The sequence below is a fragment of the Rissa tridactyla genome, chromosome 4 (assembly GCF_028500815.1).
Source record: "Rissa tridactyla isolate bRisTri1 chromosome 4, bRisTri1.patW.cur.20221130, whole genome shotgun sequence".
Taxonomy (NCBI): Eukaryota; Metazoa; Chordata; class Aves; order Charadriiformes; family Laridae; genus Rissa; species Rissa tridactyla.
The window spans coordinates 71,859,762-71,883,710 of NC_071469.1; the positions used below are offsets into that span (position 1 = coordinate 71,859,762).

The 23,949-nt window shown below is 46.8% G+C and overlaps 1 protein-coding gene across 2 annotated transcripts in view; it reads left to right on the forward strand.

The window, feature by feature from the left end:
- NLRC5 (NLR family CARD domain containing 5) overlaps positions 1-23,949 on the forward strand; it is a 49,373-nt gene that overhangs the window by 12,088 nt on the left and 13,336 nt on the right. For both annotated transcript variants that reach the window (XM_054199577.1, XM_054199578.1), the window contains exons 6-36: positions 1,042-1,125; positions 1,499-1,582; positions 1,668-1,751; positions 3,427-3,516; positions 4,359-4,409; positions 5,273-5,338; positions 6,054-6,137; positions 7,119-7,202; positions 7,618-7,707; positions 8,808-8,873; positions 9,895-9,972; positions 10,660-10,743; positions 11,789-11,872; positions 13,162-13,251; positions 13,362-13,409; positions 13,873-13,947; positions 14,801-14,884; positions 15,641-15,724; positions 16,621-16,710; positions 16,820-16,882; positions 17,542-17,625; positions 18,194-18,277; positions 18,881-18,970; positions 19,926-19,991; positions 20,476-20,559; positions 20,636-20,719; positions 21,298-21,384; positions 21,839-21,919; positions 22,474-22,557; positions 22,940-23,023; positions 23,675-23,758. In XM_054199577.1, coding sequence (XP_054055552.1) covers positions 1,042-1,125; positions 1,499-1,582; positions 1,668-1,751; positions 3,427-3,516; positions 4,359-4,409; positions 5,273-5,338; positions 6,054-6,137; positions 7,119-7,202; positions 7,618-7,707; positions 8,808-8,873; positions 9,895-9,972; positions 10,660-10,743; positions 11,789-11,872; positions 13,162-13,251; positions 13,362-13,409; positions 13,873-13,947; positions 14,801-14,884; positions 15,641-15,724; positions 16,621-16,710; positions 16,820-16,882; positions 17,542-17,625; positions 18,194-18,277; positions 18,881-18,970; positions 19,926-19,991; positions 20,476-20,559; positions 20,636-20,719; positions 21,298-21,384; positions 21,839-21,919; positions 22,474-22,557; positions 22,940-23,023; positions 23,675-23,758 — 2,475 coding nt within the window. The remainder of the gene's footprint in view (positions 1-1,041; positions 1,126-1,498; positions 1,583-1,667; positions 1,752-3,426; positions 3,517-4,358; positions 4,410-5,272; positions 5,339-6,053; positions 6,138-7,118; positions 7,203-7,617; positions 7,708-8,807; positions 8,874-9,894; positions 9,973-10,659; positions 10,744-11,788; positions 11,873-13,161; positions 13,252-13,361; positions 13,410-13,872; positions 13,948-14,800; positions 14,885-15,640; positions 15,725-16,620; positions 16,711-16,819; positions 16,883-17,541; positions 17,626-18,193; positions 18,278-18,880; positions 18,971-19,925; positions 19,992-20,475; positions 20,560-20,635; positions 20,720-21,297; positions 21,385-21,838; positions 21,920-22,473; positions 22,558-22,939; positions 23,024-23,674; positions 23,759-23,949) is intronic.

Genomic DNA, 23,949 nt, shown 5'->3' on the forward strand with positions numbered 1-23,949 from the left:
GCATTAGGAGAATGGAACAGGGGATTTTTGAGGGTTCTTCCTCAGCTCATACGCACTCAAGTCCTTGCCTGCTTTCAGTTTTGGTCCACAGGATATAAGCCCCTGAGTATTGTCTCTTGGAAGGGCGGGCAAAGGGTAGTGGGACCCCAAGCGTTCCAGGTGCGTGTTGCTGGTGCAGAACCTGTCTAAAGAAGAAGCATCGCCTCAGGCATGTTCCTGATCACTGTGCGCCACATCTGTCATGCCGCCGCACCTCTGCAGCTTGTTCCTGACTCCCTTTGGTTTAGGGGAAGGTAGCGGAGGCACTTGGGGCAACAGGGCCATAGATGTGTTTCTGCTGTCATGGCCCCCAAACATGCTGTGGGAAACGTGCAACCCAGGGGGCTTTGTACCAATCCATCCCACAATCAGTACATCCTGCAACAGATTCAAAGGAGAGCTTGTGTGCCTGAAAGCTTACCTGTTCGTTTGTTTTTTTCCAACATCACCGTCTCCTTCTATAGAAGAGGTGCTTTCCTTACAAACCTTGTATCTTTTTATATTTTGGACAACTCTGGCTACTCTGCCACCCAAATTTAAATATCAGGCCTGAAACGAACCCTCTCATAACTCAGCAGCTCATCACACAGGAGCTGTCAAACACTCTCAGTTTGTGGGAGTTCGGTTTGCCCCTGTGTAACCTGGCCTTGTCTCATGAGTGACCCTCCAGTGTCCGGACTCTGGTGGGACACGCAAATACGGCTGACTCTTCACCTGTGGCAGCACTTACACATGGTATTGCTGTACCAAAAGGCAGAAGCTTTCTCTTGAGATATTTGCAGTTGATATGCAAGTTTAGTGGTTGTTTGGGTTTGGTTTTTTTTTTGTTTTTTTAAACAGATGTTTGAAAAGATAAAGATGCTGCAAAAAAAGAGCACGATACAATGGCTGTTAAGAAGAAATTCAGTGCTTTTTTTTTAGTCATGTATTAACCTGCTCCGTGGGGTAGCTTATTTCAGTTTTTGGTATGTTTATGTTTTTTCCCTGTTCTTCATGTTTTAGCTTTCGTAGTAGGAGATATGGTGATGACTTTGCTGCTGCTCTTTCGAAGAGCTTACGAGGGATGGGGAGCCTGAAGAAATTAGAGTAAGTCTTTGCTTGTAAAGTCAGACGCTTCTCTCTTTCTGTCTGTCCTCTGTTTCTATCTTGCAGTTTAATTGCATCTGCTCACTCAAGGCTGACCTGTTCTCTGCAGCTCTGTGGAGAGAATAATGCAGTGCTATGCAGAGCAGCATGGATACGTGTGGCTCTTGTTTTACGCTGGTGTCAAGAGGCGTATCGCATTGCCCATTGAAAAGGAGTATAAAGTTGGTTGCAGGTGGCAGAGTCAGGCCACCTCCTCTCTGGGTTGGTGTGCTGGGCATGTAGCGCAGGCACGCATCTGAGACAGGCTCGCCATGCGCTGCACGGGCTGCTGATCCTCCCTCTGCTTGGTTTGAATGATTCTTTCTTTTTCCAGGTTGACAGGTGGGAGCGTCACAGCTGAGGGGATGACTGACTTGGTCCAGGCTTCGTCACAGTGCTCCCAGCTTGAGGAAATAAAGTGAGTGTGTTGTGGCAATGACCCTTAAATCAGCCACTCGTTCCTTGGGTGCTTGGGGTACTAATGAGAATCGATCTGCCTGCAGCTTGCAGGACAATCGGATACGGGATCCAGAAGTGAAGAGCGTGCTGGTCCTCTTTTCCAGAATGGAAAAGCTGAAGAAAATAGAGTGAGTAAAAATGGCTTAAACATATTAAAAATGGTAGCCGCAATGAATCCAAGCACAGCATCAGAGAGAGTTTAAACCCTAATCAGAGCACAGTTGCTGGATGTCTCTGTAAGGGGTGACACTCGCTCTTAGAGATGCCGGTGGGGGACATGTGGGCACTAAGGTAGGGCACAGGCATTTAAGTGCAAGCAGGGCTGTGCTGGAGACCTGGCTCAGTTTGAGACAGAACTGTGAGGCTGAGTCTTACCCAGGTGTTTTAAAATAATCTCAAGGGACTCCTGGCGCCACTGACACCTCTCCAGGAATTACAATGCACGTGCTCAACTTGGTGCCTGCCGTGACTTCTTCCCCTTGTGCCTCCTCGCCTCTCTTCCCCTTGGTCAGGCTCGGGTTGAGATGTCTCACCTCTGCGTAAGGCAGGATGGCCCCGTCCCTGTTTTCCTAGCCTTTTGTTAGCCCTCTTTCTCTTGTACTCCTTCTTCTAACACTCTGGTAACAGCACAGCGCTGAATGAGAGGGACTGCCTGCTAGGATAACTCCCAACAACTTTTTAGGTGGAGAGAACCAGCCTGATTTGTGAAGGGATTTAATTAGCCTTTGAAAAGCTAGCAGGGAGAGTTTAAGCAGCAGCAGGGAGAGCAGAGCAGAGCTGCTGTAAGCGTTGGGAGCGTCAGCGTAGTTTGCATTACAGGAGAGGGGTAGCCCACAAAACTGCGCTGCCCCCGCGGGAAAGTGAAGCCACAGCATTGCCTGCCCACCCCGGTTACAAGGGAGTGACTCTGCCTTTAAAGTTCTTCCACGTGCCCCTGGGCGCAAGCAGCTGCAAAACACCGGCAGCTATTGCTGGACCCCATCCCGGAATTAATTACTGGCTTTGCAGTGTGATTAGAAGTATTTAAAAGCATGTTGGATAGAGGGAGGAAAGGGGGAATGTACCTGCTCCTCTGCTTTCCTGGGCACATTGGGTAACAGCTTGTGGGACATGCCAGCATGTCCTCAGGGAAGCGGGTTATCATATGGCAAAGGTAGGAAGCCAGTGCAATTTGCAAGCCTCATTCCTTCACACATTTCTGTTACACACAGTGATGTTGCCGTGGATGATTCCTTTGAGGCCCGCGGGAAAGGTGCTCTGTGGCCCTGAGAACAGGCAGAGGATTTGTAGAAGCAAGACCTTATGTTTCATATTTAATGAGGTTCAACAAGTAATGAGACAGAATAAACATGCAATTAAAGAATAAATCCTTAGCGGTTGGTTGCTAGTATTGTGGTTTTGGGGATGTTTTAAATGTGAGGGTTTAGACCACAGGACTTTAATATGCCATATTTCAGTTGGATTTGTTATAGCAAGACTTTAACTGCACTGTGGGCTGGTTGTGTACAGGTACAAAGTACATTCCCTACATAACTGAAAAACACTTAATGACTCTTCTGTTGCCCACAGAGGAAGTACCTCTGATTCTAAATTCATAGGAGCTATAGCTTGCAGAGAAGAACTATGGTCTGATAATGCTTTTGTTGGGTCCTAAATGCAAAATTTTGAAGTTTTGGAGAAATCCCCTAACTAAGGGAATGGCTGCTTCAGGGTGTTTGGGTGTGAAGCAGAGGGTATTTGCCTAATGAAAGAGTTCACTGTTGGGTCCAGCAGCTGAGGTTATGTTCTTCCTCATGTTCACAGTCTGAGCAACAACGGTCTTTCCTTGAACACTGTTCTCATTTTGGCAAAGGAAGTCATCGCGTGTCAAAATGCTACTGAACTGCGTGTCAGGTATCAATGCATGAGAGCTCTTACAAAAACAAAGGTGTTGTCTCTTTAGATGCTGACTTTTTAAATGGACGCTGTTTCACAGCTTAATTGTTGGCTAATCAAAGTCAACAAAAAATAATTTAAATCCTTTTTGGTTTCTGTGTGAAACAAAGTTTGAACTCATCATAGTATGGACTTTCTCTTTGTATTTTTTTAATTGGTCATTTTATCCTTGGTCTGTAAATTGATTTTCAGGGTGTAATATATAACACTATTTCAAGTTGCTTATAAGCCCTGGCATATATCAAGTGGGAAATTCTTTACCAGCTAGCATAAATTGGCTATAAATCAGCTAAGTTTACCGAAAAGGTGTGGATTTAAGTAGCTCTAGCTCTATGTTCCTTTAAATTACAGGGTTTGGTGTTTTCACAGGGACAAGATGACAGAAAGGGTAGAGTTATTAAATCCTAGCTCTTATGGTTGTAAGTTTAACAGGCCAAATTAATCCTTGGTGTAACTCAAGGGATGACAAATTGCATACAGCTTTTTCTTATTTTTCTTGCTGGAATGGAGTTTCTGCTGAACGTCTTTCCAACAAAATGCTGGTCTTGCAAAAAAAATCCCAGCCCAGTCTTCTTAACTGCATTACTTTTGTCTGTGCCACAGCCCTGGTTCAACATGCGGGGTGTCCTGCTGCCCTCGAGCCACATGATTGCTCAGTTGCTCACCTGTGGCAATATACTAGCATGGCAGATGTCAACGCCCTATTTAGCATCCAAACATTGGTCCTTACTGGGCACCTCTACTAAAGAAATGGCATCCTTCCACCTGTGCCCTAACGTTGGCCTGGATCTCTTTTTCAGGGGGGACACGGTGATGATATATTTTTCCGGCTCATCTAGGAAAGTTCCAAGGTGAGAAACTGAACTTGGGGTTATGCTATATGCAGAGTTCTGCTGATTCAAACCATCAGCTTGGTGTCACTGTAAACCACTCCAGCAGCAGAACTGGTTGTCTCTGCCCTTGCATCTGGCAGAGCTGGATCCACCTGAGCAAGGAGAAAGGTAACCAAAGTAGCTGGTCTTTGGACAGACCTACCAACCGGTTCCACAAAGGTAACGTCTTACTGCCTGCGTAAGCTTGAGGTGCTGTGTTCCTATTGCAAAACTGCTGACGCTGAAGCCAATGGACAGTTGAATGTGAGGATAAACGAAGGAAAAGCCTTTGCTCCTTCTCTGGTTGGCTCCTTTGCTCTCCCTGCTTGTGCATACTTTTGAAGGAAGGGTGAATTTGACCTTAGTTAAGAAACTACAAAATAGTGTTGTTCCTTGATAGGGAACTCTTCTCTGTTGTGCAGTCCTTGAGGGACCTCACAATATTTTCCATGCATGCGTAAAATGGCTCAGCCTGGCCCCGAGTCAGCTAGAAACTGCTGCTGTTCGGAAGCTGCGGTTGTCTTGTGCCGTCGTAGGCAGCCTGGCGTGGGTGGATGTGTTTATCCCTTCTTCTGGTGGCACAATCCCATATGGAGGCAAAACACCCTGCGTCTTATTTGATTCAAATATACAGTGAAACCCTGTGTGGACACCCCCTCTGCTCCCGTTTCCTGGTGGAGCTCTTCTGGCTCTTGAAAATCACTTAACCTTGCATGGAACGGTTGGACAGAACACAAACCTTGTGGTTTCTTCCAGAAGACTTCCAGAAAATACTAACCAGCTCCCAGGTCCTCATATTTTCTGAAGGCATATTAAAGGCCAAATGCTTTGCTTTTTTGCAGGTCTTTGGACTTGAGATGGGAAGAGAGTAAGGAACATGTAACTCCAACTAGATTTTTGAAGTTATGGTAAGAGAAAGCATTGACATTCCTGCTGGTGAATGTGATTTGCAGGTGACGGGTACTACAGGACAAAAATAGCAGCCATGTTGGTCCTTAAGGGCAGAGGATATTTCCACATATGAAAAAGTTTGAAAAAAACCCTGAATCGGTAAATAAAAATAACAATAGAAATCCCTATCTGGCCCAGCCAGTGGCTTTATTCCTCGCGTGTTGAGCTCTACAACCCTAGAGAGGCAGAATTCCCTTGATAATGCCCATCTTGCCATATGTTCTTATAACTACCAAAGGCATGAGCCATACAGTTTTCTTTCTTGCTTGGGTTCCAGAAGAGAGTAGTGGATTTCTCAAAATAGAGCTCAGGCATGTTATCTGGGCATGTTAAAGCTGGGAAATATCCCTCCTTTACCTCCTCCCCTTTCCCTCACTGCTCTGCACACCAGGAACAATTGCATCCATCCCCTTCTTGTGGGTGGTGGTGCCAGGTGGCTCTCACAGAAGGTGTTGCACTTGCACAGCACCCTGCAAGTGCGTCCCTCTGCACTCTTTTTGCAGCACTGGCTACAGAGAGACAGAGTAATTATACCCAGGATTGTAGGGCAGAGCAGGGAGTAGAACCTCCCTCTCTTGGTGCTGCTTCTGTGTGCCCTCATTTGCAGAGAGACACCAGAAATGCCTGGGCCCCACTGTCCCCTCACTGCTCATTAACCCTTCCTGTTCCCAGCTTGCAGCATTGCAGCCTGTCTTCCCAACATGCGAAGGAGATCGTGGCCATTCTCCAGAGCTGTCCATGTCTCTCCGAAGTGGAGTAAGTGCCTCCTTTCCTTCCTGTTGAGTGGCTGCAGGTGGGCGGCGGGGAGCAGGGGATGTTACATGTAGAGGCCAGTGAGACATGGGGTCACCCCAAGGAGGGGTCCCGGCACTCTGTTATGTCTAGTGGAATCCTGGTTAGGGATTTTTGCTGAGGTACAGCAGGAGATGAATGCTGAGCAATCATCGATTTCTGTGACAGCCTCTGGCCCCCTGAGACTGTAACCAGAGATGCCGGTTATAGAGCAGACCCTGCTAACGAAGCAGTGCTGCACGCTGGAGGCGGTATGGAGTGGTCTCAGAGGCACAGCTCCTCCAGCAAATCCTCTGAGCCAGTGAAGGGACAGAAATTGCTTCTCTGTTGTCCCTTTTGTCTTTTAAAGCCATCCAGCTCTGTTGGGAGAAGTGAGCAGAGGAAGGCAAGAGATCCATTTCATAACCTGCACCTTGCAATGAGTATCATCCTTACCTTTCCTATTTGCCTATATATGAGGCCACCTGGATTTGGCTGTAAAGCTCTCCTTCTAGCCTGTGTGCCCTGGGAAATGCAGGAATATCTGTTGCAAGACAATTCAGTCCAGACTGCGTCTAGAATTTAGCTACACCTCAAACCCCAGTTTTCTAGCTCAACGGATTTGAATTGGGATGTGGAGATCTTCGTCATCCAGTGTTTTCTGCCTGCCTTCCTTCCTTCCGGGAGGACAGTAAACACTCGCTCACTTGGTTTCTTGTTTTGTACTGCCACTTAGGTTTTCTAAAGTAGGATGTTTCTGGGGCTAAAGCATGAATCATGTTGTCCTAGGGATAAAACTCTGTCTGAAGTTGCTTCATGCAGAGATAAGCAGGGAAGATTGGTCTGGGACAGAAGAACAGTCCTGGCAAAAAAAAGCAATTGTAGGAAAGGGAAAGCAAGCAGATTTTGAAGGCTTTGTTGTTTATACTGTTCAAAACAGTCCCCACTAACTGGAAAATGCCTCAGTTTATCAGGTAACAAGCTTGGAGATGAAGGCTGCCATTGCCTGCTGGAAAGCCTCCCTTGGATATCAATTTCAAAGGAGCTGGAGTAAGTGTTGCCTTGTACAAACCCAAATTGCCCTCTTCTCTTGAGCCTGGCAAGGACCATACAGAGGTGCTGAGCAGGGGGTCCCGGAGGCAAAGACCTCACCCAGACCAGTGCTACAGAAACAGCTCTGAGCACTCTTAAGGAAGGATGAGACTCAGCCCATGAGACTGTTTGGGCTGAAGTTGGTAACTTACTCAGAGCATCACACATGGAAACTGGTCTAAAAGCATCTGAAGTGCTGAAGTGTCCTTTCATTAAAACCCCCTTCCTCAGGAGTTCTGGTCCAGTGCGTTTTCTACCATGCCACTTCTGAAGTGAAATGGGTTCACACGTGCAGCGCACTGGTGGCCGCTTCCATTGGGACAATCCTGTGTGATTTCAGTCACCAGCTAATTGCCTTTTTTATCTTTCTTAGTCTCAGTCAAAACTGCCTCTCTGTCAATGGCATTTGCAGTCTGTTGAAGTCGGTAAATACCGTCCAGAAGATGCTGGAGGTGCAAGTCAGGTATGTAGGAGTTGAATCATTCCTGAGGTTAATCCCAATATACAAATCTGAGAGTTAGGTTCTGGGATTTTTGTTGAGTCACCTGAGAAGTGGGGTGGGTGAAGAACATGGAATCGTGGAATTGTCTAGGTAGGAAGGTCATCAAGATCATCAGATCCAACCAGCAACCTAACACGGCCAAGTTCACCACTACCCCACGTCCCTCAGCACCACGTCTGCCTGTCTTTTAAATACCTCCAGAGATGGTGACTCCACCACTGCCCTGGGCAGCCTGTTCCAGTGCTTGATAAGATAACTCTAACTCTTCTGTGAAGAAATATTCCCTAATATCCAATCTAAACCTCCCCTAGTGCAACTTGAATCCATTTCCCCTTGTCCCATCGCCTGTTCCTTGGGAGAAGAGACCGACTCCCCCTGGCTACCCCCTCCTTTCAGGGAGTTGCAGAGAGCGAGAAGGTCTCCCCTCAGCCTCCTTTTCTCCAGGCTGAACGCCCCCAGCTCCCTCGGCCGCTCCTAACAGGACTTGTGCTCCAGACCCCTCACCAGCTCCGTTGCCCGTTTCTGGACACGCTCCAGCACCTCAGTGTCTTTCTTGTAACGAGGGGTGTCCAAAAATGATTACTAACACTGACGCTTGGTAATACCTTGCTGTAAGTTGATTTTATCTGAGCCAGATATTTTGAGAAGGTGCAGATCTGTATGTCTTTTCATGCCTGGGGGCAGTTTTAGACTCTCCTGCTCTCTGCCCTGGGAAGTTTTGGAAAGAGAGTCTCTGTGGAGTATGAGAACTGGTGACATCTGAGTGGAGCTGGAAGGTCCCTTCCTATTATTTTTCCTTGGAAACCCCCTGGAGTTCAAGTGTAACAATTTTGTCTGCACTTTCTCTAGTGCTTCAGAGAAACTGGGTCATCTGATATTGCACAGTTTGATCCAACTAGGATTTAAAACTAATGGGAGATTACTTTTTGGTCGCTTTGGGAGCGTTTTAAGTGATTGGTGTCACCAAACTGTTTTGCAGAGGAAAATCAAGCATTTGTAAAACAACAGGTCCTGTAAATAACCAAGATGTGACCTTGATTGATTCCTTCTCTTCTTCACAGCCTTTGTCGTCAGACTGCAGTCCTGAGGTTTACAGAAGACAGAGAGTTTGCATACCTTCCTCCTAGGTAGAGTGTGTCTGCAGAAGTGGTTCTTATATCCTGCTTAGATACCAAAGATAACACTTCATCTCAAGCAGTTCTTGCCCCTCCTCCCCTCTGAAGCTAAATATAATACTTTCTCCTGGTTTTCTTAGACACTTTGGAAGCTGCCCACTGCCTTCTGTAGTGTTTGAGGACATTTTATGTCTCTAGGTGACATTTCAACGCACAGCATCCTGAGCAAAGCAGGCTGTTTAACGACACTGTGCTATCTGATAACAGTGAACAGTAAAAAAAAACAACAAGTAAACACCATGCCTCCAAACGGAATTCCAAAAAGATTCATGGATGCCTGCATGTTTAAAACCATCTAGTTCATTACACTGTGCATTCTGGATCATGTTATTCCTAAATCAAACGAAATTTGGAGTTTTATTTTTCCCCTCAGAAAATTATGGTCAAACCAGCTTAACCCAAATGTTTTGTTTGAGAAATCGTTTCCGGTTGCTTCTAGAGCTGTAGGTTCCTTTCTTTATGCCCTTGTTCTCCACAGACTGAGCCCACTGTAAAATAGCGTTGCCCACAGCACGCCTGCATCTCCCCTCTTAGCCATGGAGGAACAGCAGGGCTGTCACGGGATGCAACCCAGTTGCTGTGGCTACGCTTGAAAGAGAGTGACAGCCGGAGACACATGATCTGTGACTCCTTTAAGGCACCAGGTGACATTTTAAACTCAGATATTTTGGGATTTGGATCTTCCATTTATTTATGAGTAGTCATTTTTTTGCAGAGACGTGGACTCTTTTCACAAAATGTGTTTAGACAAAAGCTGAGTTCTCCATCAGACTGTAGCTTAGATAAAGAATCTGTCTTTTCCTCTTCTCCCCGCTTGCCTGCGTGCAAGGTTAATCCCTGAAAGAAAGAAGAGCTTGCTATGGGCAAGACATGGGTGCAGGGTAGAGCCCAGGGACCTGCCAACTTGCTAAGTTTTGTTTTGTAATACTTGCTAAGTGTTTTACCCTTGTCTGGTTTTATGCTCACTTACTAGGGAAGAGCCTGTGTTCTCTACTGATGACCAACAATACGGAGAGGAAAACCAGACACCTACTGGCCCCCAAAAAATAAGGTACCATGGCAAATTTTAATTGTATTTCCTGCATATACTGTCTCTGGATCCTATGGCTGACCTAACCTGCATCTCCGAGTTTGAATGGTGAATCACAAGAGAGCTGCTAAAGGCCCCTTCAGTCAGACATTTGTCACTGCTCACATTCCCAGCTTGCAGCACTAGAAGCTCAGTGGATAGTGTCTGTGGTCTTCTCCAGGTGTCCAAATAGATCGTGTGTTGTGTCTCAACCACAGAACATGGTGATTGTGCGGTTACTGCATCAGCTCCCATGTGTGAGCTGCGGGAGCTGGTGGTGACAGAGCTTGTGATGTTCTTTACTGATTTGGAGAAGTGCATCCTAAGCTGGACCTGTGTTTGGATTGTGCACTGACTCCAGCACAGAGTGCACCTGTCCATTTTGTAGGCTGCAGCGAGGAAGGACGAAGTTGTGCCTAAAGCCTTCTCACCAGGACCTTGTTGTGCCACACGTTTTCTTTACCTTGTCTCGTTATTCTCTGTTCGCAGACAAAAGCCGAAAGTACAGATTATCCGTTGTTACAGACCAAAGAAAAGCAAGATATTTCAAGGGGATTTTTTATTTCCTTATTATCTCCTTGTTTATTCTCTGATTTTCTGAAGGAGTGAAGTTTACAATCTTGTTTGCAGTCCTGCAGACCTGGACTATTGCTTTCTCTTTCCCCCTAGACTGACAGACAGTCTTTTTCAAGCCAGTGACCTGGAGAAGCTGTGTGCAGTCCTGAAGGAGTGTCGCAGCATCTCTGAGCTGGAGTGAGTCCTTCTTAACTCTTACGGTCTTTATGTGCAGTTGTGTGGGATATTGAGGAAACAACACCTTTTTTTGTGTGTTCTATGGAGAATGTGGTAGAGACATAGCCTTATGAAAGGCATGGCTTTTCCTGGGCTAATTTCCTTTGCCAATTCTCTTAGGGCAAAGGTTGCAGGATATAAATCTAGAAAGGGGCTGTTTGATCACTTAGCCTGGCTTCAGGTATTACGAAAGCTGTAAAACCTTGTCCTGTCATTTTTGCCTTTGGGCCATTTGAGAGCAGAGCTGCAGAGCATGAAGAGTCCCATCTAAAACGAAGGTGGTAGCCTGTGTTTTTGCTGGTGATCCCACACATGGTGTGCAAGGACCTTCAGCACCAAAGTACTTTCTTCTGTTAGCGCTGTGTGTGGGGAGTCATCCTGTTTGCTAACGCCAAAAGATGAGCAGACCCAGCCCTGGTGGGAAGGCTAGCCAGCACACACACTCATGTCTAGGTTTTGAGGACGGAACAAGGACCAGCACAGGCATGTAGTCTACTTACCACCATCCAAGGGCTGACTATTCTCTTAGGCCTGGCAGCCTGTGGAAGAGATTTTTAGCCTTTGCTCTTCTTAAGCAATCACGTCCCTTCATCTCACGTGATCCATAGCCCACTGTAATCCTCAGGCTCTAATATCAGAGCCTAATATCCTTCTCCAGGACTAACCTGTCGCTCCTCTTTTGGCCCTGACCAGGTTGATAATTTCTCAGAGCTGTGGACTTCAGGTCCCTGGTAACTGCATTAAAAAGCACTGTCAGTCCAGAGGCGTCACTGGGTGGACGTGAGAAAAGGATGAGCCCTGAGCTAGGTTTTTGGCTGTGTTGTGTTGGCTACTTCCAGTCTCTGGTTTCCCTGGAGGCTTTAGTCATCAGTGGAGAGGGGCAGTGCATGTGTTGTTTTGATTAGGGTGCCCATGTTCTGCTTTCAGAGCTCTTGTTATTAACAGCTGATTGTGTCTATTGGGGTTTTTTTTCCATGAAAATGAAATGCCTTTCTTTAAATCCTAGCCTATCAAATAATTATCTGAGAGACGAGGGACTTTTGCAGCTGTTTCAGTTCCTCCCGAATTTGAAAATGTTAAGATCTCTCAAGTGAGTAGCTTCTGTTTCTAACTCATGGGTGGGTTTTTATATGTGTTGTGGAAGCCCAGTCCACATTTGGGAAGCGCTCTTCAGGATGAAGTGCGGTTATATTCTGTGTCTTTTGAGGGTAGATCCACTGTGCTGTCTGGTCTGTCTCCACCTCTAGTCCAGAACAGATTGACTCCACTTGAAGCTTTATGGAGCTCGGTGCCCGAGAGGTGGTGTACTCCGTCCTCCATGAAGGAGACAGGTGGTCTCCGTGAAGGAGACAGGTGGTCTCCATGAAGATGCAGGTGTGGCACCTGGTTTCTAAAACAGGACACTTTCTAAAACAGGCCAACAGAGATCTTTAGCAGGCCACTGAATTTTTGTTCTCCCAGTTCCTCACCAGGAGGGAGGGCAGTCCTTCCTCTCCTGAGGGCACCTTTGGCAGGTAAATGCTGGGGAGCTCCAGTTTCAACAGTGAAGCCTGAATTCAGCTGCAGTGATGGCTTGTGTTTGTCTGGGTATTTTACCTGGCACTCCCATTGCAAGTGCATTGTACAGGACTGTGGCTTAAGGAGTACAGCACTATTTTGCTTTATTGAAAGAGGTATTTATTGTTCCTGTTCGGTTAATCGAACTGTTCTCAAGCCAAGACTGTTGCAATTACCAACAGCCTGCAGCTTCTCTTCACATCAGTGCAATAAAACACCCCGCTGTTATCTGGGTTTTTTTCCCCAGCATCAAGCACACTGCCCATGGTCACACTAGACATTGTGATAGACCTATTAGACCTGAGCATGATCTTAATTAGTGTGGGTTTTGTACTGCCACAACTGCGCTTACAGCCAAAGAGTTTTTGCCTCGCATTGGTGTTTTGAAATACAAGGAGTTCCATTTGATCATAAGAAAAAACTTGTGTGGTGAGGATGATCCATCACTAGAACAGATTGTCCAGCGAGATTTTGGAATCTCCATCTTTGGAGATGTTAAAAACCCATCTGGACAATGTCCTGAGCAGTCTGCTCTAGTCTAACCCACCTCTGAGCAGGAGAGTTTGACTAGATCATCTCCAGAGATTCATTCCAGCCTCAATTATTCTGTGATTCTCTGAACTCTAAAAGCGAAGGACAAATTTAAAAAATACCGGAGCGAGTTGTGTTTGCAGAACTGTAGTTGGAAACACAGGCAGAAGGTGGCAAAGAAGCAGTCTCTGAGAGTGTTGGACAAGGATCGCTATTAGTGGGTGACGTGACGCAGTGTAAATTGCTAGTAGTTTTGCTTGCAGCAGCTGATTTAATCTCTTCTTCCTGTAGGCTTAATGACAACCAGATCTCCCTGAACTCTGTGTTTTTCTTAGCTCAGTCCTTGTCTACACTGGAACGCATTAAAACAATGAACCTCAGGTATGGCCAGGAGTACTTTTCCTATTTTTTTGCTATTTAGGACCTCAAGCTGTGGTACAGGAGCATGTATCTTCAACTTCTGTCCTAATTATGTTCTTGTCTGGTTACAGCTTAGGACACACACAGGTGGTTCATCTAACCTTTTGGGAAAGAATAAGGTAAAATCATGCCCATTCATCTGTCTAAGCCTTTCAAACTCCTCCTTGAGACATCTTGTAGAGATGGCGATATGTGAGTCCCTGGGGTGTGCCAATTATAGAGCTGTTTGGCTCCAAACTCCGGGCAGGGTGGTGGAAGCAGGGTGAGCCGTTTTATGGCTGATTGACAGTGGCTTGAGGGTATGGAGCAGGTGGCAGGTATGGAGCCTGTTGGGCCAGGGCAGAGCAAATGCACAAAATGCTGAGTGGCTGCAGAACTCTCTGGTGGCTGGAAGAGGGATGACAAGGCCCCTTTTTTTACGGGGATGATGTGAACCTAATTCTGGCAGGTGGTGGAAAAAGGCAGACTGGAGCACGAGGCCACTGCCACCACCTCACCCTCTTCCCCAGCTGCAGCGTGGGGAGTCAGCTGCAAGGGGCAATAACATCAGCGCAACTCATGGGGTAAACCTTCTTTCCCTAGGGTCAGAAGTACCAGCAGATGGAGAAGTAGTTTCCTGGCGCATCCCAAGCATGAAGCAAAAGGACGGTGCTTTCGGTATGCCAGCCCCAGCTTCCTTTTGTCACCCAGGAGCGTAAGGAGGGGGGATGGCTGTGGGGGTCTGTATCTGTAGCGTAAGGTGAGGAACAGACCCGTCTCCTGTGCCCTGACCGCCTTTGGGGCCAGGCTCAGCTCTCTTGGAAAGCAGCTGTTTCTTTCCTCTGCTTATATCCTCTCCTGACTGATTCAACATGAGGCATCTCTGGAAAAGGTCTGTCCCTAATATGTCTCTCTGGTGGCTGGGTGAATAATACACCCTCTTTGGATAGACTTGGGATGTCCACTGCTACAGGCCTATATGGGAAAATAAATAGTGCATCTTTTGCTTGGCTGGACTCAAGAGGATTGTCTTACCTTCCTGCAGAGGAAGCTTCTACCCATAAATAATGAGATACAGATCTGGCTGGCTACTACGTTTGTCCCATGGAGACCTGCCAGTTTGTCACCCCGGAAGGTTTCTGTGATTTCCTTCTTGGAGAAGGACATAGGTGGCACCATTCCTAGCCTTGCTCTGGGAGAGCTGAGACAGTGCTGAGCAGGGAAAGATGCTGTCCAGTCTCCTGAGACAAGTTAAGTACCCATGATGTGGCTCTAGTGAGGCAACGCCCAAAGTAACATGGTATTTTGGTGGACTGGCTCTCTTGAATCAGCTCAGAGCTGGTGAAATCCTCTGGTTGTTACAGGTTTGGACTTCTCAGCCCTAGATTGTGGCTAGCAAAATATGCATAGTGGAAATGAGAGGCTTGCTATGCGTCTTGTCCTAAGATGTAAGGCTCTGGGATATGAAGAGAGCGTTGCCATACTGTGGTCATGGGAAATGTTAAGCTCCTGTGTGCTTTGTTTGCTTCAGTCTCAGCGACTGCACAGTGGATCCTGAGGATGTGACCAGGCTGTGCCAGATACTGACTCAATGTCCCCAGCTGACAGAAATTGAGTAAGTGTCATGCACGGGGCAACCCTGCCTTGTCTGTCTGTCTGTCTCCCCAGCCGGCAGAGACAGAGTTGGTGTTCAGGTTAGCAGTTAGTGTAAATTGTCTCTCTCACAAAACCCCCACAAAACTTCACTCAGATGCTTAGATACACCCACACCTTCCACTGCCCCCTCTGCTTCAGAGTTTGCCTCTCCTAAGTCTGCCGTGTCTGTGTGTAAACACCCCAGAACATGCGTGTGTTCTCATAGCCTTCCTCAGTCGTATGGCTGTACACAAAGCATTTTCATCTACTCCCGCAGACCCTGCCTCGCAGTATAGCCAGAGCAAGAGCACCTGGCCCACTGAGCCGTAAACCAAACTCCTGAAGAGCTGCTCACTCCAGACAGGAGCTGGGCCCTAAGAAATTTATAAGAATTCTGCTTGCAACAGAAATGGAGTAATGATAAATAAAAATAACATAATATCTGTATTGCATGCAGGAAATACATCAGTTGCATCATTTTATAAACTTGCAGTAATGGAAAACTAAGACTCTTAAAACTGGAATGTTAATTGGCTATAGGATGTAGAAAAACACTTATAGGGGTCAGGACTAAATCTCACCCAATTTTCAGGGTATTTCTGGACATGTCCTTTTTCAGAACTTACCTGTAACACCCCCGTGCACGTGTGTGTGTGCACGTCCATGTAGATTTTATAGAAATATGTGCAGATTGTCCTAGTTTCTCTTGGAATTTGTTTCCTTCTGTGTTTTACAGTCTGTCCGGAAATTCCTTGAGTGACCAGAGCATTGAGAGATTGCTGAGATTCCTGCCGCACCTCTGTCATCTGACACTACTGAGGTAATGTTTGGGGTCCCTGCTTTGATTGCTGCCACCAAACATGGATTTGGAAAGTGCAAATACCACAGGATACCTTAGGAGCATTAATCAGTAATTGTAGATTAACTAGCTAGGCAAGAAAAATGCAGAAACTCTTTCATACCCAATCCTGTCTTGTTTCTAGAACCAAAGCAGCACTGAACCTTTTTTCTTTAATGAAAAAGTACGGGAGGAGAAATACCCACCCGAAGCACAGCATCCCAGATAATCCTCACTTAGCAGGTCCCATGGAACATGACTTCCTGCATCCATAACAGACGTAGGACTTGTTGGTTGACACGTGGTGACAGCACACCACCTGTTCGTGTGGTCAATATCTCACAGCTCTGCCCCTTGCAGGGATCTGCCATCCTGCCACACTTGACACCAAAAGTGTTTCCTGGCAGCACATCAGCCATTTAGGCTGAGAATTGAGGCTGTAGAGGTGCCGTCAGGGGTTAGGGCGCTTCCACCATGTGGACAAAAAGCCCAGAAGGAGCTCGGCCATATTTTGCAAGATGTTGTAAGATGGAGGAGCTGCAGTGTCTCAAGAGACTGAATTTGCTCACTCAGGAGGTTGCTTCCAGTCTGAGGTGTCTCTGGTCCAGTAGCCCCGGAGAAGAGTTGTTCAGTGTAAACCCTTGGTCTGTACTCCCTTTTTAGTCAAAGGAGACCAGGGGAGATTCTCCTTTAGTTAAAGGAACGCTGGGTGTCAATACTCAAAACTTTACATCCTTATTTACTGATCTTGAGTTAAATGGGGCAGATCCAACCTTTTGCATCTCAAAGTAAACAATGGGAATATTGGGCCATGTGTATTGGAACCTTTCTTCTTGGGAGACGATTTCATTGTTCTTTTTTTTTCTCCTCCTTTTCAGTATTAGGAACAACAAACTTTCCCCGTGTTGCACTGTCTTACTTATCAACTCCATCAATCTCTGTGAGCGGATCAGGCTGGTAGAAGTCCGGTAAGACACGCAGAATGTTTGGAGCCCAGCATCTCAGCTTTAAAAGGACTACAAAACTTGTCATTTTTGAAGTGCATTGCTGAAGGGCTGTCTTTTGTGTTCGCTTCAGGTCAAGTGAAAATGCTTTTTTGCATTTAGGAGCAAGCACGCGAAGCCAAAAGACGTCCTGCAGGTACTGGCATACGACACTTAATTATAATTCACTTGTTTTCATTAGGTTTGAAACACTAGTGCAGGTAGCCAAATCCCCTTTTGTACTAAGAACTCATGGGCTGGTAGTCAAAGAGCTTGGGCTAGTAGCTGTCCTAAGTGCAGCTCAGTACCATTTGAGATACACTGTGATGGCAGAGTCCTGTGCCTTTCTGGGCCACTGGCCTACCCACGGTCATCTTGTGTGGCACCAAATTCTGCTGCACAAGCAGCTGAATTGAGCCCTAGCCAACGCATTTTTGAATTGTGCACCTCAAATTCTGTGCGGTGATCTCCATATGAGCATCAGTGCATTGTGTATGTCACGTGTGTCCGCAGCCTCTCTGGGACCGGTTGTTGCTGGGTGTAAGGAAAACTGTAACACGCCTCCAGTTAGGCACTGAGGAGATAACAGAAAATGTGAAAAGATCTGTTTCCCACTTAAAATGTGGGCTTTGTCGTTACTAACCTCAGGGAGGTGTTATGAGAAGTATCAAACACCGTCACAGCTAAGTGCCTTCATCTCAGGGAATGTTGCACAGAGACTGGTGTCAAAATGCACCTGCTGATGGGCAGCTCTCCCTGAGCTGGCTGAGCCTGCTTGCTGGCCATGTTTTAACTCTCTTGCTGTCTCATCCGCAGGCTGATGGACTGTGCCATTGGTCAGGGGCAGATAGACGAGCTCTGCAGAGTCCTGGAGCAGCGTGGGTGGCCGGCAGAAGTGGAGTAAGCGGGGCTTGGGTTGTTGAACCGGAGTCACTGAGGGAGCGCTGGGTTGGCGTGGTTTGGCATTGCCTGGGGTTTCCCAGCCTGTCTGTGTGCGTATGCGTGCTCGTTTGGACTATTTAGAAAAAAAAGTGATTAGAATCATAGAATCATTTAGGTTGGAAAAGACCCTTGGGATCATCGAGTCTAACCATCAACTCCACTCTACAAAGTTTTCCCTTAGACCATATCCCTTAATCATAAAGCTCTGTTATGTATATATCTTAAGAGTGCTTGAGCTGGTGGGAAAAATTCCTTGGGATTTTTACGCTGTGGCTGTTCTGAGACGTTTGTCGCTTGATCTGAGCCCTGCTCTGAGCTTGTGTTCGGAGCTCTTCGTCTGAGCCTGCTCTGGAGCTTATGCATGCGGTAGATTTGTAGGGCAGCTGTTTGTTTTAGATAGACCTTTAATGGCAGAGCTGGGATTTAAGTCCAGGGAGTTTGGCTTTTTCCTTCAAAGCTTCTCAGAGGAGCATTGCTGCTGAAAAGGCTGAGTTTTGGTAGGCCACCTTGTTCTTCTGCCTTTCAGTCTCTCCAGGAATCAGCTAGGAGATGAAGGCCTGAGGTGCCTCTTGGACCACTTGCATCGAGTGCCTGTTACCTGTTCCCTCAAGTAAGAAAACACCGTGAATGTGAGGTACCCCAGCAGAAAGGTGTTCACGCAGTCCCTCCTGAAATCATGCTCCTTGCCCACTCCTGCCTTAGGAGGTAAGGTCTGAGTGAGCCGTGAGCACAACTCAAGACCTCCAGGCCAGGGTGACTCAAAGTCTCATCCAAAACCTGCTGAAGTAAGTAAAAGTCTATTAGCATCAGCAGGAGATAACAAGGCCCAGAGCAGTGTGACAGAAGTTGACCCAGTCCCCTGAGTTTTCAGTTCATCGCTTTTCCCTGTACGTTGTCCTCTTTAAATAACTCAAGGCCCACAGGTGCTATGAGCTTAGCTGTGCCCTACACCAGCTCTCCTCTCCCCTTTCTGGTGGGGAAACAGCTCTCCAGCAGTCGTCTGCCTCTGTAGTGCAAAGAGGCAAGCTAGAAGTTGGCTGTGTCACCCAAGTCATCAGTGCTGTGTCCTGGAGCGGTTTGGTGCATTTAGCCCAGCCCAAAGGGGCCCAGCACCCCACAAACTGTTCTGCCTTCGGTGGCAATTTGAGTCTTGCGTCTGTGGCTGAGGAGCCTGGGGACAACACCTGAAAAACCTTCCTTCTCTTCTGTGCAGTCTCAGCTGTAATAGGATTTCTCAGGATGGAGTTCTGCATCTCATAAATGCCTTTGCCACATCTGGAAATACTACTGAAGTTCAAGTCAGGTATGTGTTTCTCCTGACTAATTCCTGACTTTCCCTGCACGTTTTCCTCTTAACGATGCTGAAGCTTGTGCTCTTCAGCTAATACTGAGGGCCGCGTTTTCAACTACCTTTATGTATAAGTGCATGCAAAGCTTTTGTTTATGTCCGTTTCTACTGGCCAAACATAGCTGCCAAGGAGGAAGCTAGCAGAACAGTTGTCCCACAGGGCCCAGTCATTTTTGTGTATAAAGACACAGGTATTCAGCTGTACTAATTGTTGTCATATATGTATCTGTAAATGAACGTCTTTAGTGCAGGAGTCATCATTTGCTCTCTAAAAATGCTGTTCCTAACTCCCTTCAGCGTTTCGAGGTTTCAGAGTGAGTCTGTTGAAAGCGACTTCCAATGTTCTTTACTTGGGTTTGCGTCTTTATCTCTTTTCCTCTCTGGCAAAAATAGCCCATGGGTTCTGGGCTTGTTGCACTAGCATCAACCGCTTTTTCTCATGGATTCAAGTCACAAGGCTGGGCCGTGCTGCGGATCTGCCCTTATCAACGTTTATGTTCACGTGGAGTAGCTGGTCTGTCGTGAACCAAATTTAACCAGGGTCACTTCCATTCATTCCTGCAGTTAAATGTGAATCTTTTGGCAGGGCTGTGTTAAAGCAGATCAGTCTCCTCTTTTAGCCCTCCCCAGAGTTTGGCAGGGTGTGCAGGGACAGGAGGAGGCAGGCAGAAGCAGGGCAGGATTGTTTCTCCAGCCACCAGTGCTGTCCTATGACAATTTAACATTAGTGAAACCTTATTGAAGCATTTCCCTGGGCTGATTTATCGTAGGGAAAGGTGAGCTGGGCCAGGTACCTCTGTCACTCCTGTGCTGTGTTGCTTTGTGCAGTTTGATGTATTGTTAAATTCTGACTGCTGGGAAAAGCAGTCATTTTCCCTTCAAATCTTACACTCACATGTCTTCTGTGCAGTTTGTGCTCCAAAGCAACTTTAATCATCAAGTTGACAAGCAGAGGTGACCCAAGAAAGATTCTGAGGTAACGGTACAAACATTTTTTTTTGTGATTCCTTTGGCAAAGGTGGGATCCTTTTTCTAGGGACAAGGCAGACAAAACCTCTTGTTCTCCCTAGCTCCTGGTAGAGTGATATTTTGCACTAATAGACAATAAGTTTCCTTTGATTCACTCTCTGAGAAGAGCTTTCTCATGTCACAGAGGATCCCGCATCCCTCTCTCTCACTGCGTCCCCACTGACTGCTCCTCACCTAGGAACCTGTAGGTGTCCCTGCAGTCCCTGTCACAAAAAGCTGCACCATTAGCATACGCATATGCTGTATCAGAACATCTCAACAGATGCTTTTGAAGTGTTGCCACAATCTTTTTGAATGCCTGCAAGGCATTTAAGGTTGCGGTGGCATCCTCCTTTCTCTGTGGGGAAAGGTTGTGATGCCTGAGATTTCTGCATCTGAAAGCCTGAACTGTTTGTAAGGGACTAAGGTTGTTCTCTTTTGCATCCTTTCAGACTCGCAGAGTGCAACTTTCATCCAGAGCACTTGGAAAAGTTGTGCTTGCTCCTGGAAAAGTGCGCTGGTCTGACAGAGTACATGTGAGTTAATGGCTGCTTGGACCCGTTTGGCTGGGCTCGTTTGTGAGCTGTTCATTACAATGGCCTTTGGTTCTAGATCCTCAAATAACAATGTGACAGTCCAAGCTGCAGAGAGACTTTTGCATTCACTGAGGAAAAACCCGGGTCCTCTGAAAATCAGGTACTGTGTCACTGTGCTGTTTTAGATGCTGGTCTAAGGACAGTCTGTGCATCTAAGATCATCTAAGATCTTTCATCAAAACCAAAAGTGCAATCTTCCAAAGATAGACTGCGTTGGCCTGAGAAATTCCCAGGGGGATTCTAAGTTAGCGGTATTTCGGTTTTATCTCCTTGATTCCTACTAAGCATCATGTAAAGCTGTGTCTCTAGACCTCTGCCTGCCTTATAAAGAAGATTCCCAATTCTGGTGAACACATTCCTACTGTGTCCTCGCCAGAGCATCCCGCAGTTCACCTGCGTAATGAATTCTTCACTTCGTGAAGTGGGGCCAGGCTCCCTCTCATTGCTGTCAGTGGTAGGCAGGTGGGAGGGAAGCTGATGTTTGTGTTCTCCTCTGCAGGGAAGCTGGGCTGCTTCTCTATTTGTTCCCAGTTTGCACCCTGTTTCCTATGTAGACGTTACTCTGATGAGCAAAGCAGCCTTTCTGTATATACTGGGGTGCTGAGCACTCAGCTGACAGAGGCAGAGACGGATCCATGCACGTGAATAAAGCAGAGCTGCTTATATTCTGCTTTGCAGCATAGAAGAGCCATGGGTATGTAAAGAAAGTGTCACAAACCTTCTCGAGCTGGCTTTCCAGGCCTGTGGAAACGTTACTGAGATCACGTAAGTAGCACCTCGAGTTCTGCTATCTTTTAGATATTTTCTTTTAGCCTGATACTTTCAAGGAAATGGGATTGTAGCCAGCACTTTAATTTGCTCTTCTGTTTTTTATTTTCTGTCTTTGATGCATTTGTCCATTAGCCAACTTGAAACAAGTTTGCCCCAAATGTCTGGTGGGTGGAAGGGCTTACAGAAGGTTTGTGGTTGCACACCTTAGTAGGTGTAGTGGAAAGGAGACCATATTCCTGGTCTCCCTTGGGAGAAAGGGTGCCCAGATTAGGCTGGCTTTGGAACTAGTTTAAATACTGCAAAATTCTTCAGAGATAGGTGGTTAGCATTCATCCACCAGCATAGTCCTGTCCCATCCAGTCCTCCTGATTTTTCGTCTGGAAAATAGCATTTGCCCTCCCTCAAGGGTTCACAAGCTGATGATGTTCTCTAATCTCTACCTTTCCAGGATATGTAAAGATAAAACCCTCTTCCAATTAGGTGTAAGTTTCCCACACTGCCCAGAGAAGCTGGAATCAGTCACCTGCAGGTAAGAAAGTGACTATTTGTCATTATTTTCTGCTTGTTCTGAAACTCACCACGGGATGAAAAATATCTTCAGAGTGTCTGGGGCTCTGATCTCCATCGGTTCGGAGTGCCTCTGTGCCACACATGCAGAAGGAACATTATTCATGTGCATGTATGTGTCTTTCAGGCACCCTCCTTCAGGCCCATACTGGACCTGAACGAGGCAGAAAAATCTACCTGCCTTCCCTGCAGGACCAGGAGCGCTCAGGAGGCATGAGGACTTTGAAGACTCTTACAACATGCTGGCTTCTGCGTGAATGTGCAGAGAGGGAACAGCATTAGTGTCTTTTTCCCTTTGTGTAGCTGAAGAAGGCCGCAGTTGTCTTCTCGTGCAGTTGGGGAAGGGCTCTGTTTCTCTCCACTGAACTGTGGTGTAGATGGGACATAGCGGGAGAGCCCAGGGAGGGCACTTGCAAAACTCTGCTCTATTCCCAAGCCTGTCCCTAAGGGGCACCAGATGCTGCAGTAGGCATCTGCCGATCACTGACCATTGCCTTGTATGTTTGTATCCTGCAGACTGAATCTGTACAAGCCAGAAATCAAGCAAGCTTGCTTTTACCAAAGGGTTCATGAAAAATGTGCTCAGCTTCAGGAATTGAGGTGAGTTGCCAGGCATCGTAGAGGATTTTTTTTGGGAAGGGAGTAGATTGTCCTTGTGTGTGCAGGAGAGCACACAGCAGGGCAAGGGTGAGGCCAGTGCAAGGTCCCAGTCACTAACCTCTGGGTCCCCTTGGATGGACCAGAAAAGACCCATAGACCTAGTGGCTTCCTGGGGTATCCTTTGAAGACATCTCGATCTCCCCTGTGCCCAGATAACCTGTACTCTCTTATTGTGGCTGGCAACTCCCGTGGGACCTTGTCAAGTGTCAGTGTTGTGACACTTCTTCACTGTCAAAAGCACTGCTGTGCTTTTGTTGTGGGCTCAGTACAGACCTTTCGTCATCAGTGGACATAGCCCACATCTGTTGTTCTGTTCTTGCAGATGGTCTCATGTTGAGCTCCACAACGATGAAGCAGAAATGCTAGTCAGGATTTTGCTGCCTCTCCCAGAGCTGAAGAAGTTTGGGTATGTCCCCAGATGAGGTCTTTTCCACATCTTTATCTTTTGCTCAACCCTGTGCCTCGCCCTGATCCTCTCTGAAACACTCTTTGTCTGGAATACGGCCACAAGCTCTGTAATCTCTCCTGAGACGTGTCTAGGTTGTGAACTCAACAGCTCTCTGCAGTTCATGCTGAAGGTGATTATAGGGGCACCATCTGCCTGAAGTGTTTTCCTCTGCCCCTTTTTTGAAGTGAAAGCCATTTGAGACTGAGACCTTGGCTCTTGTTTACATTGTAGGTCATTTTATACTACCCTACTGCGTAAAAGAGCTTCTTTTGGTATGAATAGCATTCAGTCCTTCTCATAGCCTTCTTCAACTGCCTGCGAGATGCAAGCTTATAAAGGGCATCTCTGCCCAGTGAGGTGCTGGGGGTTGGTTGGCCCAGGCAGAGACCGTGCTGTTTGGTACGTGGTACATCATGTGAACATCTCTGCGCTACCTAATCCTCATAGTCCTGTACATGGGAGGTGTGGAAACCTCTCCAAACTTACTGGTCCCTGGTGTCTATGCTGACTGGGGTTTGGCATGGGGCAGCTTACCTCTCAGTGAAGTAAACTCCTCTTTCTCAGCGTGCAGAGACCTGACCCTCTTATTTGATCCTTGCTGTTTTGCAGGTTTACCTCTAGCAGTATTATGCCAACTGGAATCGATTACTTGATCATGGGCTTGCAGAAATGCCAGGCCATTGAAGAGCTCAAGTGAGTGTTATCAAGCTGTCCAGAGTTTGCCAGGTCGTTCTAGAAGCTTTACTTAAACTGTAGCCTCTCTTCTGTCTGTGCTGTGGACATATGTAGTTTTCCTGATGGATGGAGGACTTCAGATGGGAAAAAAACCCAACAATTCCTTCTTATTTGCAATGAACAATGAGTGAGAGAGACAGAGATCAGTA